The sequence below is a fragment of the Schistocerca piceifrons genome, chromosome 1 (genome assembly GCF_021461385.2).
Source record: "Schistocerca piceifrons isolate TAMUIC-IGC-003096 chromosome 1, iqSchPice1.1, whole genome shotgun sequence".
Lineage (NCBI taxonomy): Eukaryota > Metazoa > Arthropoda > Insecta > Orthoptera > Acrididae > Schistocerca > Schistocerca piceifrons.
In genome coordinates, this window is record NC_060138.1 from 921,705,432 (window position 1) to 921,719,137 (window position 13,706).

Here is a 13,706-nt window from a genome sequence, read left to right on the forward strand (position 1 = left end):
AAGCTCTGTTTGCAATGCCCAGGCGTATCAAGGCCGTTATTACAGCCAGAGTTGGATGTTCTGGGTACTGATTTCTCAGGATCTATGCACCCAAATTGCGTGAAAATGTAATCACATGTCAGTTCTAGTATAATATATTTGTCCAATGTATACCCGTTTATCATCTGAATTTCTTCTTGGTGTAGCAATTTTAATGGCCAGTAGTGTATAACGCTTGCCGGTCGGCCGCATATAGCTGTAACTCCTGCAATGTTTGAACGGTTGAACACTCTCATTCACGGTGATAGACAGATCACAATCAAATACCTTGCAGAAATGGCTGTCTCTATTGGAGAAAAGCATACAAATTCATTGGACTGTTCTTCCTCATCCACCCTACAGCCCCGACCTAGCACCTTCCGACCTCCATCTGCTTGGCCCAATGAACAGCACAGTAGCACGTGTAGATGGGGAGGTTACTTATACAGCAAGGCGTTGGCTCCGACATCGACCAGTAGAGTGGTACCATTCTGGCAGACAGGCCCTCCCGGTATGGTGCCTCAATGCGGAAATAATGTTGAGCGGAAATTATGTTGCAAAATAGGGTTTTGTAGCCAAAAGTCTAGTCAATAAAATGGTCTGTTGGTATCCTGAATAAAACCAATCGGCTTAAAGAAAAACTGCGTTGCATTGCTTACTGAATGCATTTGTTATTTTGTTAAGGTGTGGTGATCCTTATGATGATTTAGCAATGTTGGTGATGTGAGGCCGGTGCTGAGGTGTGATCGACGTGTTCGGCAGGTTCGTGCTGAGCCTGGTGGTGTCCAACCTGCTGGGCGCTCTGGTGGTGGCGCCGGCGCTGCTGGTGCAGCTGCTGCGTCCCGCGCACTGGCTGCGCCACGTGTGCGCCGGCCTCACCACGTTCGCCGTCACCGCCTCCATCTTCAGCATCGTCGCCATCGCAGTCGACAGATACAGGTACCTCCGCCTCCATATTTATCTCCTTATGTTATCTCCATTGCTTTTACTAACAGTTATCTCAATAGCCTCAGTAGCCGACCTCTGTAGCACCTCCTCTTTTTTGTGATGTTCGATTTAGTGGTAGAGTGCAGTGCAATTATACAAACGAAAGAGTATTAAATTACGTAATAATCGTGTTTAATATCAAAAATTAATCAACTGCGCTTAATTAGGATTCCAGTGATTCTCTCCGAATGGGTGCACATTCCAGTACCATCTAACACATTTTGCATTGATGGTATGCATTACAGTCACGCCCAAGTTCATTCCATTACGCAGGTCTTCATTTTAGGGATCCCTATCTCAGTCGGTAAAAACGGAACGCTTATAGGATCACTTAGTAGTACGTCTGTTCATTCGTCTGTTAAGACCCCCTTTTCTCAAGAACTGCTGCACACATCAAGTTTTAATGTATGCCAGGTACTAAGGTGTCGTCCCTTGGCGATGTAAAAAATTTAAGTCAATAACATCAAACCATACGGCCACTGATGTCACGTATTTTGATATTCGCAAACGCACTCATCACGAGGCATAGGTGAACCATCTATGAACACGAAATGAAATGATCGTGTGGCACTGTTGGCCAGGAGGCCCCACCCGGGGAAGTTCGGCCGTGGAGTGAAAGTCTCATATAATTCAACGCCACACTGGGCAACTTGCGTGCCAGTGATGAGGATGAAATGATGACGAGGACAGCACAGTACGCAGTCCACGAGCGGACAAAATCTCCAAGCCGCCCGGGAATCGTACCCGCGCCCGCTGCATGGGAGGCAAGCACGTTACCACTCAGCTAAGTAGTTCCACACAACTTCTTCCTGTTTTCTCGATTGTTGTGTGTTCAGTTTTTCAAGGCCTATCCACTGTGCCAACTTATAACTAAATCTGAGGGGGGTGCGATGGGGAGGTTCCCTTGTAAGTAGCGATGGGAACTATCGCTGCTGTAATGAAACAAGGGTTACCAACTGTGTACATTTATTGTTACGACTTCCGTGATAGTCAGAACAAACAAGCGTGAAATACTCATCATGGGAGAAAGAGTGCTTTTACACGTATTAGCATGTGATAGTTACGGATCTTCAGAGGGAAAGCAGTCGAAAAGTTCTCATAAAGTAAAACAAACGAAGAAGATATAGTGTTAACTGAATGTTAATCAGGGAATTGAAGGGTTGGTGACGATTAGTCGGAAGATACAGAACCTCAAAGAGGAAAATCATGGCCGAAAGGTGGCCACACAGTGAGTAATTGATAAATGTGAACCAACGCGCCGATTATCCCGTACAAAATTCGTACAAAGTGGCTGGAAATATTATATCATTTGCACGAGGCGCTGCGGGGTGATGTCGAGAGCGAAATTGAACGCTAGCATGGCGCGGTCTGTCTGCTCGTGAATTGCCTTCCCCTCTGCGCCTCTTGACGACCAAGTCCATCTACTAAGGCTTCCAGCGAACAAGTGGTCACTGCTGGTGAAGAAGCGTTTTTTCCCACTGGAGAAGTGCCTGATACTTTACTCTCTTACTCCTCCTTGGTGTGAGCCAGCCGACACTGGCATTTTGGCCACTTTGAGAGCGCATACTTCGAAACCTCCAAACACTTTTGTTCTGGTAGGTTCGGCGTCGTTTCTTTTGGAAGATTCCGAACACCGACCTATGTAAACTTCTCTCTCTATCAGCTTGCCGGTGCCACCCTATGACACATCGCCGTTCACAGAGATTCAGAGTTCCGATATATCAAAAGGCTTCCCGCAAATTTGTTTACGTCACTGTCTCTTCCCAGTGTTTACCCTCAAAGCTTCAGCGACCTGTCGGCAGGAGACAAAAGACTCGCCTGTGGGGGCACTCCGGGGTTACTGCAATAATATTGCGGATGTTATCATATGGAGCACGCCATTTTCGTGAAAGCCAACCTGCGAGAACAGGGTGAGTTCGCTGAACTCAGCATGCAGATGCATTCTCTCCCGATTGTGACTAATTTTGTCATCTTTTGTGAACGCGTCAGCGGGTGGTCTCTCAGAGGATTCGTGTGGCTGGCGTAATATCCTAGCGCAGGTCCAGCCAGCCGACTCATCCGCTGAGGCCAGGCCAAGGAGAGCGGAAACTGCCACGGCTGTGTTTTCACTCCCCACTACCGGAATGAATACAGCATGCCCCTTAAAATTAAGATAAATTATTGGACATCCTCCATGTCATCATTCTCTCTCACTGATAATAGCGATCTTTTGATGCAGATCGGAACTTATTGATTACTAACAAGGGAACCTCCCCATCGCACCCCCCTCAGATTTAGTTATAAGTTGGCACAGTGGATAGGCCTTGAAAAACTGAACACAGATCAATCGAGAAAACAGGAAGAAGTTGTGTGGAACGATGAAAAAAAGTAAGCAAAATATACAAACTGAGTAGTCCATGTGCAAGATAGCACCATCAAGGACAATGTGAGCAAGGGAGCCCCGTGGTTAGCGTGAGCGGCTGCGGAACGAGAGGTCCTTGGTTCAAGTCTTCCCTCGAGTGAAAATTTTAATTTTTTATTTTCAGACAATTATTATCTGTCCGTCCGTTATGTTTTCGTCATTTTTTGGGAGTGATTATCACATCCACAAGAAAACCTAAATCGGGCAAGGTAGAAGAATCTTTTTACCCATTCGCCAAGTGTACAAGTTAGGTGGGTCAACAACATATACCTGTCATGTGACGCACATGCCGTCATCAGTGTCGTATAGAATATAGACGTGTTTTCCTGTGGAGGAATCGGTTTACCTATGACCTTGCGATCAAATGTTTTCAGTTCCCATTGGAGAGGCACGTCCTTTCGTCTACTAATCGCACCGTTTAGCGGTGCGGTCGCAAAACACAGACACTAAACTTATTACAGATAATAGAAACGTCAATGAACGAACGGACAGATCATAATATTGCGAAGATAAAAAAAGTAAACTTTTCGATCGAGGAAGGACTTTAATCAAGGACCTCTCGTTCCGCAGCTGCTCACGCTAACCACGGGGCCACGGCGCTCCTCAGCTCACACTCTCCTTGATGTTGCCTATCTTGGGCATGGACTGCTCAGTTTGTATATTTTGCTTATTTTTTTCATAGTTCCACACAACTTCTTCCTGTTTTCTCGATTGATCTGTGTTCAGTTTTTCAAAGCCTATCCACGATGCCAACTTATAACTAAATCTGAGGGGGGTGCGATGGGGAGGTTCTCTTGTAAGTAATCAGGAATGTACTTGGGCTCGAACAAACACAAATACTCCAAAATCGTGTGAGAAATAATGTAAAGGTCTCTTATTGCACTAGTGATACTCCCGCATCTGCAAAACGCTGCAGTCGTCCGTTAGAGGCCTCTGCGTATGCCATGCCGCATTGCACACTGACCTGCCGGTACGCCAGTCGGGACCAGTAGGGACGGTGCAGTGTGCCTCTGAAGTTGCGTTTTGTGACATTATTTGTGTATTGAAGCGTCAGATGGCTCGGCGATTGGTAATCAATCCTGCTAATGTATTGCGATTGGTTAAGATGAAGTTACGAAGAACCGTTCATCGTGAAGATGGTATTGGTGTAGAAGACGAATCATTCGCATGTTTTCTGGTATCTATTATAGTGCAGAAATATGAGCATAAGTTTGAAACAGATACTGTTGTAACACTAACACATAATGATGATGATAGGGATGATAATGACGAACAACTCATTGCACACGGTAGTGCTACGGCAAGTGCGGGAAGAGGCGATGGAAGCAGTGACTGTGAATACCAACCGTCTCCCAAGAAGAAGGTTAAAGTTGCAAGTATCATCACGGCGTTTGATGACAACACACTGGAGAGCATGTACGATGATTATTACGTAAGAGGCTTCGACACATACGAAAAGCTTCTGAAAAGATACCCTAAACTGAAGTATAAAAGCAATATTAAAAACATACTGGATTACGTGGCAAAGAAAAGAGAAGGAAATACAGTTTTCAAAGGAAATCGTACACTGCTGTTCAAGACCATCAAGGAGCGTGTAATGGCGAAATTCGATGAAGCGCGAGAATGCGGTTCCGCCGTTCATTATTGGCATTTACAACATTGGCCATTCGACGTAGCCATAAATCTCGGGTGTACAAACTTTACAGCTTCACTAGGATTTATTACTAATTTGAAAAACGCGTTTCGGATAACATCACGCCTTATCACTATGCTCTAAGCACGAGAAGATAAGGATGACGAAGAAGAGCTGATTGAAAGAGCTCAAACGTTTGTTGTTGATGTCAATGAGCATATCACGAGAGAAAACATCGATATTAGTTCTGTATGGAACTGTGCTCAGAGTCAGTTCAACTATGAACTTTCTTGTGACAGAACACTATCAATGAAAGGGGAGCGAAACACTGTCGCGATGTTGTAATCAGTTAACTGAGCAACGCATAGTTACAGGTTCGATGTTGCTATATAAATGGACGGACGATTGGCAGACAAACTCTATATTTGCTTCCAAGAATCCAGTGGAAATTTTGGACTCCGCGTGTCAAGGGAAACAGAAACGCGGTGCCCTCGAAATGTCGTCGTCGATTCAATTGTGAATGGTAAGATGACGAAACTACATCTGAAGACGTTTTTTCTGTCAGTTTTGAATCCACATTTGTCGAGAAAGTCATTAGTACTTTGTGACTCCCGGTCTGGAGAAATTATTCAGATAGTGAAGGGAGACGAAAATTTAATCGTCATGGGAGACCGGAATTCGAGATTAGGAAAAGGGAGAGAAGGAAACATAGTAGGTGAATATGGATTGGGGCTAAGAAATGAAAGAGGAAGCCGCCTGGTAGAGTTTTGCACAGAGCATAACTTAATCATAGCTAACACTTGGTTCAAGAATCATGAAAGAAGGTTGTATACATGGAAGAATCCTGGAGATACTACAAGGTATCAGATAGATTATATAATGGTAAGACAGAGATTTAGGAACCAGGTTTTAAATTGTAAGACATTTCCAGGGGCAGATGTGGACTCTGACCACAACCTATTGGTTATGAACTGTAGATTAAAACTGAAGAAACTGCAAAATGTGGGAATTTAAGGAGATGGGACCTGGATAAACTAACTAAACCAGAGGTTGTACAGAGTTTCAGGGAGAGCATAAGGGAACAATTGACAGGGATGGGAGAAAGAAGTACAGTAGAAGAAGAATGGGTAGCTCTGATGGATGAAGTAGTGAAGGCAGCAGAGGATCAAGTAGGTAAAATGACGAGGGTTAGTAGAACTCTTTGGGTAACAGAAGAAATATTGAACTTAATTGACGAAAGGAGAAAATATAAAAATGCAGTAAATGAAGCAGGCGAAAAGGAATACAGACGTCTCAAAAATGAGATCGACAGGAAGTGCAAAATGGGTAAGCAGGGATGGCTAGAGGACAAATGTAAGGATGTAGAGGCTTATCTCACCAGGAATAAGATAGATACTGCCTACAGGAAAATTAAAGAGACCTTTGGATTAAAGAGAACCACTTGTATGAATATCAAGAGCTCAGATGGAAAACCATTTCTAAGCAAAGAAGGGAAAGCAGAAAGGTGGAAGGAGTATATAGACGGTCTATACAAGGGCGATGTACTTCAGGACAATTTTATGGAAATGGAAGAGGATGTAGATGAAGATGAAGTGGGAGATACGATACTGCGTGAAGAGTTTGACAGAGCACTGAAAGACCTGAGTCGAAACAAGGCCCCCGGGAGTAGACAACATTCCATTAGAACTACTGACGGCCTTGGGAGAGCCAGTCCTGACAAAACTCTACCATCTGGTGAGCAAGATGTATGAGACAGGCGAAATACCCTCAGACTTCAAGAAGAATATAATAATTCCAATCCCAAAGAAAGCAGGTGTTGACAGATGTGAAAATTACCAAACTATCAGTTTAATAAGCCAGAGCTGCAAAATACTAACGCGAATTCTTTACAGGCGAACGGAAAAACTGGTGGAAGCCGACCTCGGGGAAGATCTGTTTGGATTCCGTAGAAATGTTGGAACGCGTGAGGAAATACTGACCTTACGGCGTATCTTAGATGAAAGATTAGGGAAAGGCAAACCTTCGTTTCTAGCATTTGTAGACTTAGAGAAAGCTTTTGACAATGTTGACTGGAATACGCTCTTTCAAATTCTGAAGGTGGCAGGGGTAAAATACAGGGAGCGAAAGGCTATTTACAATTTGTACAGAAACCAGATGACAGTTATAAGAGTCGAGGGACATGAAAGGGAAGCAGTGGTTGGGAAGGGAGTGAGACAGGGTTGTAGCCTCTCCCCGATGCTATTCAATCTATATATAGAGCAAGCAGTGAAGGAAACAAAAGAAAAATTCGGCGTGGGTATTAAAATCCATGGAGAAGAAACAAAAACTTTGAGGTTCGCCGATGACATTGTAATTCTGTCAGAGACAGCAAAGGACTTGGAAGAGCAGTTGAATGGAATGTACAGTGTCTTGAAAGGAGGATATAAGATGAACATCAACAAAAGCAAAACGAGGATAATGGAATGTAGTCGAATTAAGTTGGGTGATGCTGAGGGAATTAGATTAGGAAGTGAGACACTTAAAGTAGTAAATGAGTTCTGCTATTTGGGGAGCAAATTAACTGATGATGGTAGAAGTAGAGAGGATATAAAATGTAGACTGGCAATGGCAAGGAAAGCGTTTCTGAAGAAGAGGAATTTGTTAACATCGAGTATAGATTTAAGTGTCAGGAAGTCGTTTCTGAAAGTATTAGTATGGAGTGTAGCCATGTACAGAAGTGAAACATGGACGACAAATAGTTTGGAAAAGAAGAGAATAGAAGTTTTCGAAATGTGGTGGTACAGAAGAATGCTGAAGTTTAGATGGGTAGATCACATAACTATTGATGAAGTATTGAATAGAATTGGAGAGAAGAGGAGTTTGTGGCACAACTTCACAAAAAGAAGGGACCGGTTAGTAGGACATGTTCTGAGGAATCAAGGGATCACAAATTTAGCATTGGAGGGCAGCGTGGAGGGTAAAAATCGTAGAGGGAGACCAAGAGATGAATACACTAAGCAGATTCAGAAGCATGTGGGTTGCAGTAAGTACTGGGAGATGAAGAAGCTTGCACAGGATAGGGTAGCATGGAGAGCTGCATGAAACCAGTCTCAGAGCTGAAGACCACAACAACAACAACATATTGCTCGGAGCATTTTATTGACTTTTCGCATTTACATTTATAGTTAAGATTGCTGCATTGTGTATGGCGTCTACAATTACATCTACAGTGATATCTAGAGCACGACTGCAGAGTTTTGCTGAAAAACGACACCCACCAGCACATTGCAGATCTGTTTGTTCGAGCCTAAGTACTTTCCTGGTTAGATCTATCATCGCCCCCCCCCCCGATACCTAAGTAGTCAGCGCGGCGGTCAGTGACGCCAAGGGGCCCGGATTCGATTCGCGGCTGTGTCTGAGATTTTCCCCGCTCGGGGACTGGGTGTTGTGTTGTGTGTTGTCCACATTATCATTTCATCATCACCAGTGGAAGGCAAGGGGAAAGCACCACTGGAATCACTTCCCTAGACGCTCATGCGGTGGACCTCTCTGCCGAGGCTTGCCCCATGATAAGACCTGCCGTAAGGCAGAACACAAAGTGTTAGACCTATCATATCAATGGATTAAGTGTGGTGAATAAAAAGGAGAATGAAATACCAGGGTGTCTGACGCGTTTAAGGTGTAGAACATGTTAGAGTGAACTTTGTGCGCAACGTGAGAGGTGCAGCCGGTTGACAGCGGCGCGTGTGCCGTGTTGGTGCGCAGCGCGGTGCTGAGCCCGCTGCACTACGCGATGACCATCACGCGGCGGCGCGCGCGCGGCATGATCGTGGCGGCGTGGGCGGGCGCGGCGCTGCTGGCGGCGCCGCCGGTGCTGGGCCCGCGACCCGTGGGGCCGGGCGCGCCGCCGCTCGGCTGCGGGCCGTCTGCGCGCTCGCACGCCTTCCGGCTGGCCTACGCGCTCGCGCTGTTCGCCGCCGGCTTCGCGCTGCCGCTGTGCGCCCTCTGCTGGATCTACGCGCGCATGTACAAGGCCGCGCACCGCAACAGCGAGCGCACCCGCCGGCACAGCGTCTCCACCAACCCGGGGGAGCTCGTCGGCTCCGGCGGCGGCAGCAGGGGCGGGTCGCTCGACCTGCCGCAGCCGCCGCAGCCACAGCCGCAGCACGCCGGCGACGCCAGGAAGGTGAGCCATACACACACACACACACACAGGAGGATGTTGCAAATCGTCATGTTAATTCCGATTTCATCATCGAAGTGTAAACGTCGATGGATCATAACAAGCGACAACAAGACATACGAGCTTTAGTCAATAAATACCTGCAATCCACAAGAGTACACAATTTACACTACTGGCCATTAAAATTGGTACACCACGAAGATGACGTGTTACAGACGCGAAATTTAACAAACAGCAAGATGGTGCTGCGATATGCAAATGATTAGCTTTTCAGAGCATTCACACAATGTTGGCGCCGGTGACGACACCTACAGCGTGCTGACATGAGGAAAGTTTCCAACCCATTTCTCATACACAAACAGCAGTTGACCGGCGTTGCCTGGTGAAACGTCGTTTGATGCCTCGTGTAAGGAGGAATGCGTACCGTCACGTTTCCGACTTTGATAAAGGCCGGATTGTAGGCTATCGCGATTTCGGTTAATGGTATCGTGACATTGCTGCTCGCGTTGGTCGAGATCCAATAACTGTTAGCAGAATATGGAATCGGTGGGTTCAGGAGGGTAATACAGAACGCCGTGCTGGATTCCAACGGCGTCGTATGACTAGCAGTCGAGATGACAGGCATCTTATCCGGATGGCTGTAACGGATCGTGCAGCCACGTCTCGATCCCTGAGTCAACAGACGGGGACGTTTGCAAGACAACAACCATCTGCACGAACAGTCCGACGAAGTTTGCAGCAGCATGGACTATCAGCTCGGAGACCATGGCTGCGGTTACCCTTGACGCTGCATCACAGACAGGAGCGCCTACGACGGTGTAGTCAATGACGAACCTGGGTGCGCGAATGGCAAAACGTCATTTTTTCGGATGAATCCAGGTTCTGTTTACAGCATCACCATGGTCGCATCCGTTGTTGGCGACATTGTGGTGAACGCACATTGGAAGCGTGTATTCGTCATCGCCATAGTGTCGTATCACCCGGCGTGATGGTATTGGGTGCCATTGGTTACAAGTCTCGGTCACCTCTTGTTCGCACTGACGGCACTCTGAAAAGTGGACGTTACATTTCAGATGTGTTACCACCCGTGGCTCTACCCTTCGTTCGATCCCTGCGAAACGCGACATTTCAGCAGGATAATGGACAACCGCAATGTTGCAGGTCCTCCACGGGCCTTTCTGGATAGAGAAAATGTTCGACTGCTGCCCTGGCCAGCACATTCTCCAGATCTCTCACCAATTGAAAGCGTCTGGTCAATGGTGGCCGAGCAACTGGCTCGTCACAATACGCCAGTCACTACTCTTGATGAACTGTGGTATCGTGTTGAAACTGCATGGGCAGCTGTACATGTACACGCCATCTAAACTCTGTTTGACTCAATGCCCAGGCGTACCAAGCCAGTTTTACGACCAGAGGTGGCTGTTATGGGTACTGATTTCTCAGGATCTATGCACCCAAATGGCGTGAAAATATAAACACATATCAGTTCTAGTATAATATATCTGTCCAATGAATACCCGTTTATCATCTGCATTTCTTCTTGGTGTAGCAATTTTAGTGCCCAGTAGTCTATTCATGTAGCAATACCCTACATATTTTATTCATAATTTCGTAGTCTAATAGCACTTCCCTGGTCTAGTAATACTCTGATGAGCCAAACAAACTGGTACGCTTGCCATATATAGTGTAGGGCCCCCACGAGCACGCAGAGGTCCCGCAACGCGATGTGGCTTGTACTCGACTTATATGTGAAGTAATGCTGGAGGGAACAGACGCCACTAAGGGTACGAGGGAATGGAGATCTCTTCTGAATAGCTTGTAGCAAGGCTTTCCAGAAATGGTCAATAATGTTCTTGTCTGAGGAGTTTGGTGGACAGAGAAAATGTTTAAGCTCAGAAGAGTGTTCCTGCAGCCACTCTTTAGCAATTCTGAACGTGTGGGGTGTTGCATTGTCATGCTGGAATTGCCTGAGTCCGTCGAAATGCACAATGGACATGAATGGATACAGGTGATCAAACAGGATTCTTACGTACGTGTCACCTACCACTCCAACCGCACACGCCTCACATCATTACAGAGCCGCCATCAGCTTGAACACTAACCTGCTGACATGCAGGATTTATGGATTCATGAGATTGTCTCCACACCCGTACACGTCCAGCCGCTCGATACAGTTTAAAACGAGACTCGTGCGACCAGGCAACATGTTTCCACTCATCAACAGTTCAATGTCCGTATTCACGGGTCCAGGCGAGGCGTAAAGCTTTGTGTCATGCAATCGTAAAGGGTACACGAGTGGACCTTGGGCTCCGAAAGCCCGTATCAATTATGTTTCGTTGGACGGTGCGCAGACACTTGTTGATGGCCCAGCATTGAAATCTACAAGAATTTTCGGAAGGGTTGCACTTCTGTCACATTGAACGACTCTCTTCAGTCGTCGTTGGTCCCTTTCTTGCAGGATCTTTTCACGACAGCAGCGTTGTCGGAGATTTGGTGTTGTAGCGGACTCCTGATATTCATAGAACACTCGTGAAATGTGAAATGGACGTACGGGAAAATCCCCACGTAATCGCTACATCGGAGATTCTGTGTCTCATCGCTCGTGCGTCGACTATAACACCACGTTCAAACTCACTTAAATCTCGATAACGTGCTATTGTAGTACCATTAACCGATCTAACAACTGCGCCAGACACTTGTCTTGTATGTCTTGTATAGGCGTTGCCGACCGAGGTGCCGTGTCCTGCCTGTTTACATATCTCTGTCTTTGAGTATGCATGACTGTACCAGTTTCCTTGGCGCTTTAGTATATACATATAGTTTCTTGAAGTTATAATTCAGAACACCTCATTCACAGGAAGTTTGCGGACTTTAATTGGAGAATGCTTGTCTGTAGAGAGCCATCCCCACCCTTTCTGGTTTATTTGACGTATTGTGACTTCATTTATCGTGAAGCCACCATTATTTGCACGATCTCGTAGATTCCATGGTCCTTCGCAAGTTTCCGACCCGGGACGGCGATGGTGGGCAGTAATTTCCCATATAACAGGTGCAACATCGCGATGAAAATATTTCTCTTGTCGCCTCGTACTGCAGGTAGCTTCGCCGAACCAGACTCAAGAACATGCATGGAAGAACCAAAGTTCGGAGCCCATTACGCGTATCTAAACTAACTACTTAACTAACACCTCGATTACCGAAAGACATGGGGCAACTGATCACTTTCACCAAAGTGATATGTTAAACCACACACTCCTTCACTTCTACATTTCTACTCCCGCTGACAGCCGAATCCCGAGGCTCGAATTGTAAGTATCTCGAAGACAGCACCATCCGCCTGTGGATCGAGCACCACACCCACAAAGACATTTATAGAACTCCTATGACTGCCACTTGCTGGTGCCCTTGAGAGCGCGACGCTTTCGCTTCGGCAGGAGGAAGGGTGCCGGCGGCCCGGGAAGAACCCGCCGCTGTCGCAGCTGTCGCAGACGAAGCGGCGCTGCTCCAACGCCAGCCTGTCGACGCTGCTGTTCCGCGAGGAGGGCCGCGCGGTGAAGACGGCCGCCATGGTGGTGGCGTCGTTTCTGCTCTGCTGGACGCTCTTCTTCGCGACCGTGCTGGCGGACGCGTGGGCCGCCACGTGGCAGGGCGCCGACGACGACGACGAGGCCGAGGCGGAGGGCCCGGGTTCGGTGCCCGAGCAGTGCCGCCGGCTGGCAGAGCTGCTGGCGCTCTCCTCCGGCTGCGTCACGCCCGCCATCTACGTGTTCCGCAACGAGGCGGCGCGCGCCGAGGCGTTGCGGCTGCTCCTCTGGTGGCGCCCCCTGGCCGCCGCCGCCGCGGCCGCCGCCGCCTCCGCCACCGCCGCTGTGCACCGCGTGGGAGAGCCCTGCGCCATTAAGGTGAGGGCCACGAAAAGCACGCAGCCATGTAATTCCATTCAACTCGCCGCGCTCTACATAACCCCAATATCAATTGCAACTAGAGTTGTAAAGGATTCTGTAAACTACAATGAATAAGACTAGACTACTGCCGGCCGGCAGTAATTCTGTCGGAGACAGCAAAGGACCTGGAAGAGCAGTTGAACGGAATGAACAGTGTCTTGAAACGTGGATAGAAGATGAACATCAACAAAAGCAAAACGAGGATAATGGAATGTAGTCAAATTAAATCGGGTGATGCTGAGGGAATTAGATTAGGAAATGAGACGCTTAAAGTAGTAAAAGAGTTTTCCCATTTGGGGAGCAAAATAATTGATGATGGTCGAAGTAGAGAGGATATAAAATGTAGACTGGCAATGGCAAGGAAAGCTTTTCTGAAGAAGAGAAATTTGTTAACATCGAGCATAGATTTAAGTGTCAGGAAGTCGTTTCTGAATGTTTTTGTATGGAGTGTGGCCTTGTATGGAAGTGAAACATGGACGATAAATAGTTTGGACAAGAAGTGAATAGAAGGTTTCGAAATGTGGTGCTACAGAAGAATGCTGAAGATTAGATGGGTAGAAC

General features: G+C 47.0%; 1 protein-coding gene across 1 annotated transcript in view; it reads left to right on the top strand.

Annotated features, from left to right (window-relative positions):
* Nucleotides 1–13,706, top strand: part of LOC124776526 — a 128,818-nt gene that overhangs the window by 96,032 nt on the left and 19,080 nt on the right. The window contains exons 3-5 of the mRNA XM_047251556.1: nt 781–957; nt 8,784–9,186; nt 12,639–13,103. Coding sequence (XP_047107512.1) covers nt 781–957; nt 8,784–9,186; nt 12,639–13,103 — 1,045 coding nt within the window. The remainder of the gene's footprint in view (nt 1–780; nt 958–8,783; nt 9,187–12,638; nt 13,104–13,706) is intronic.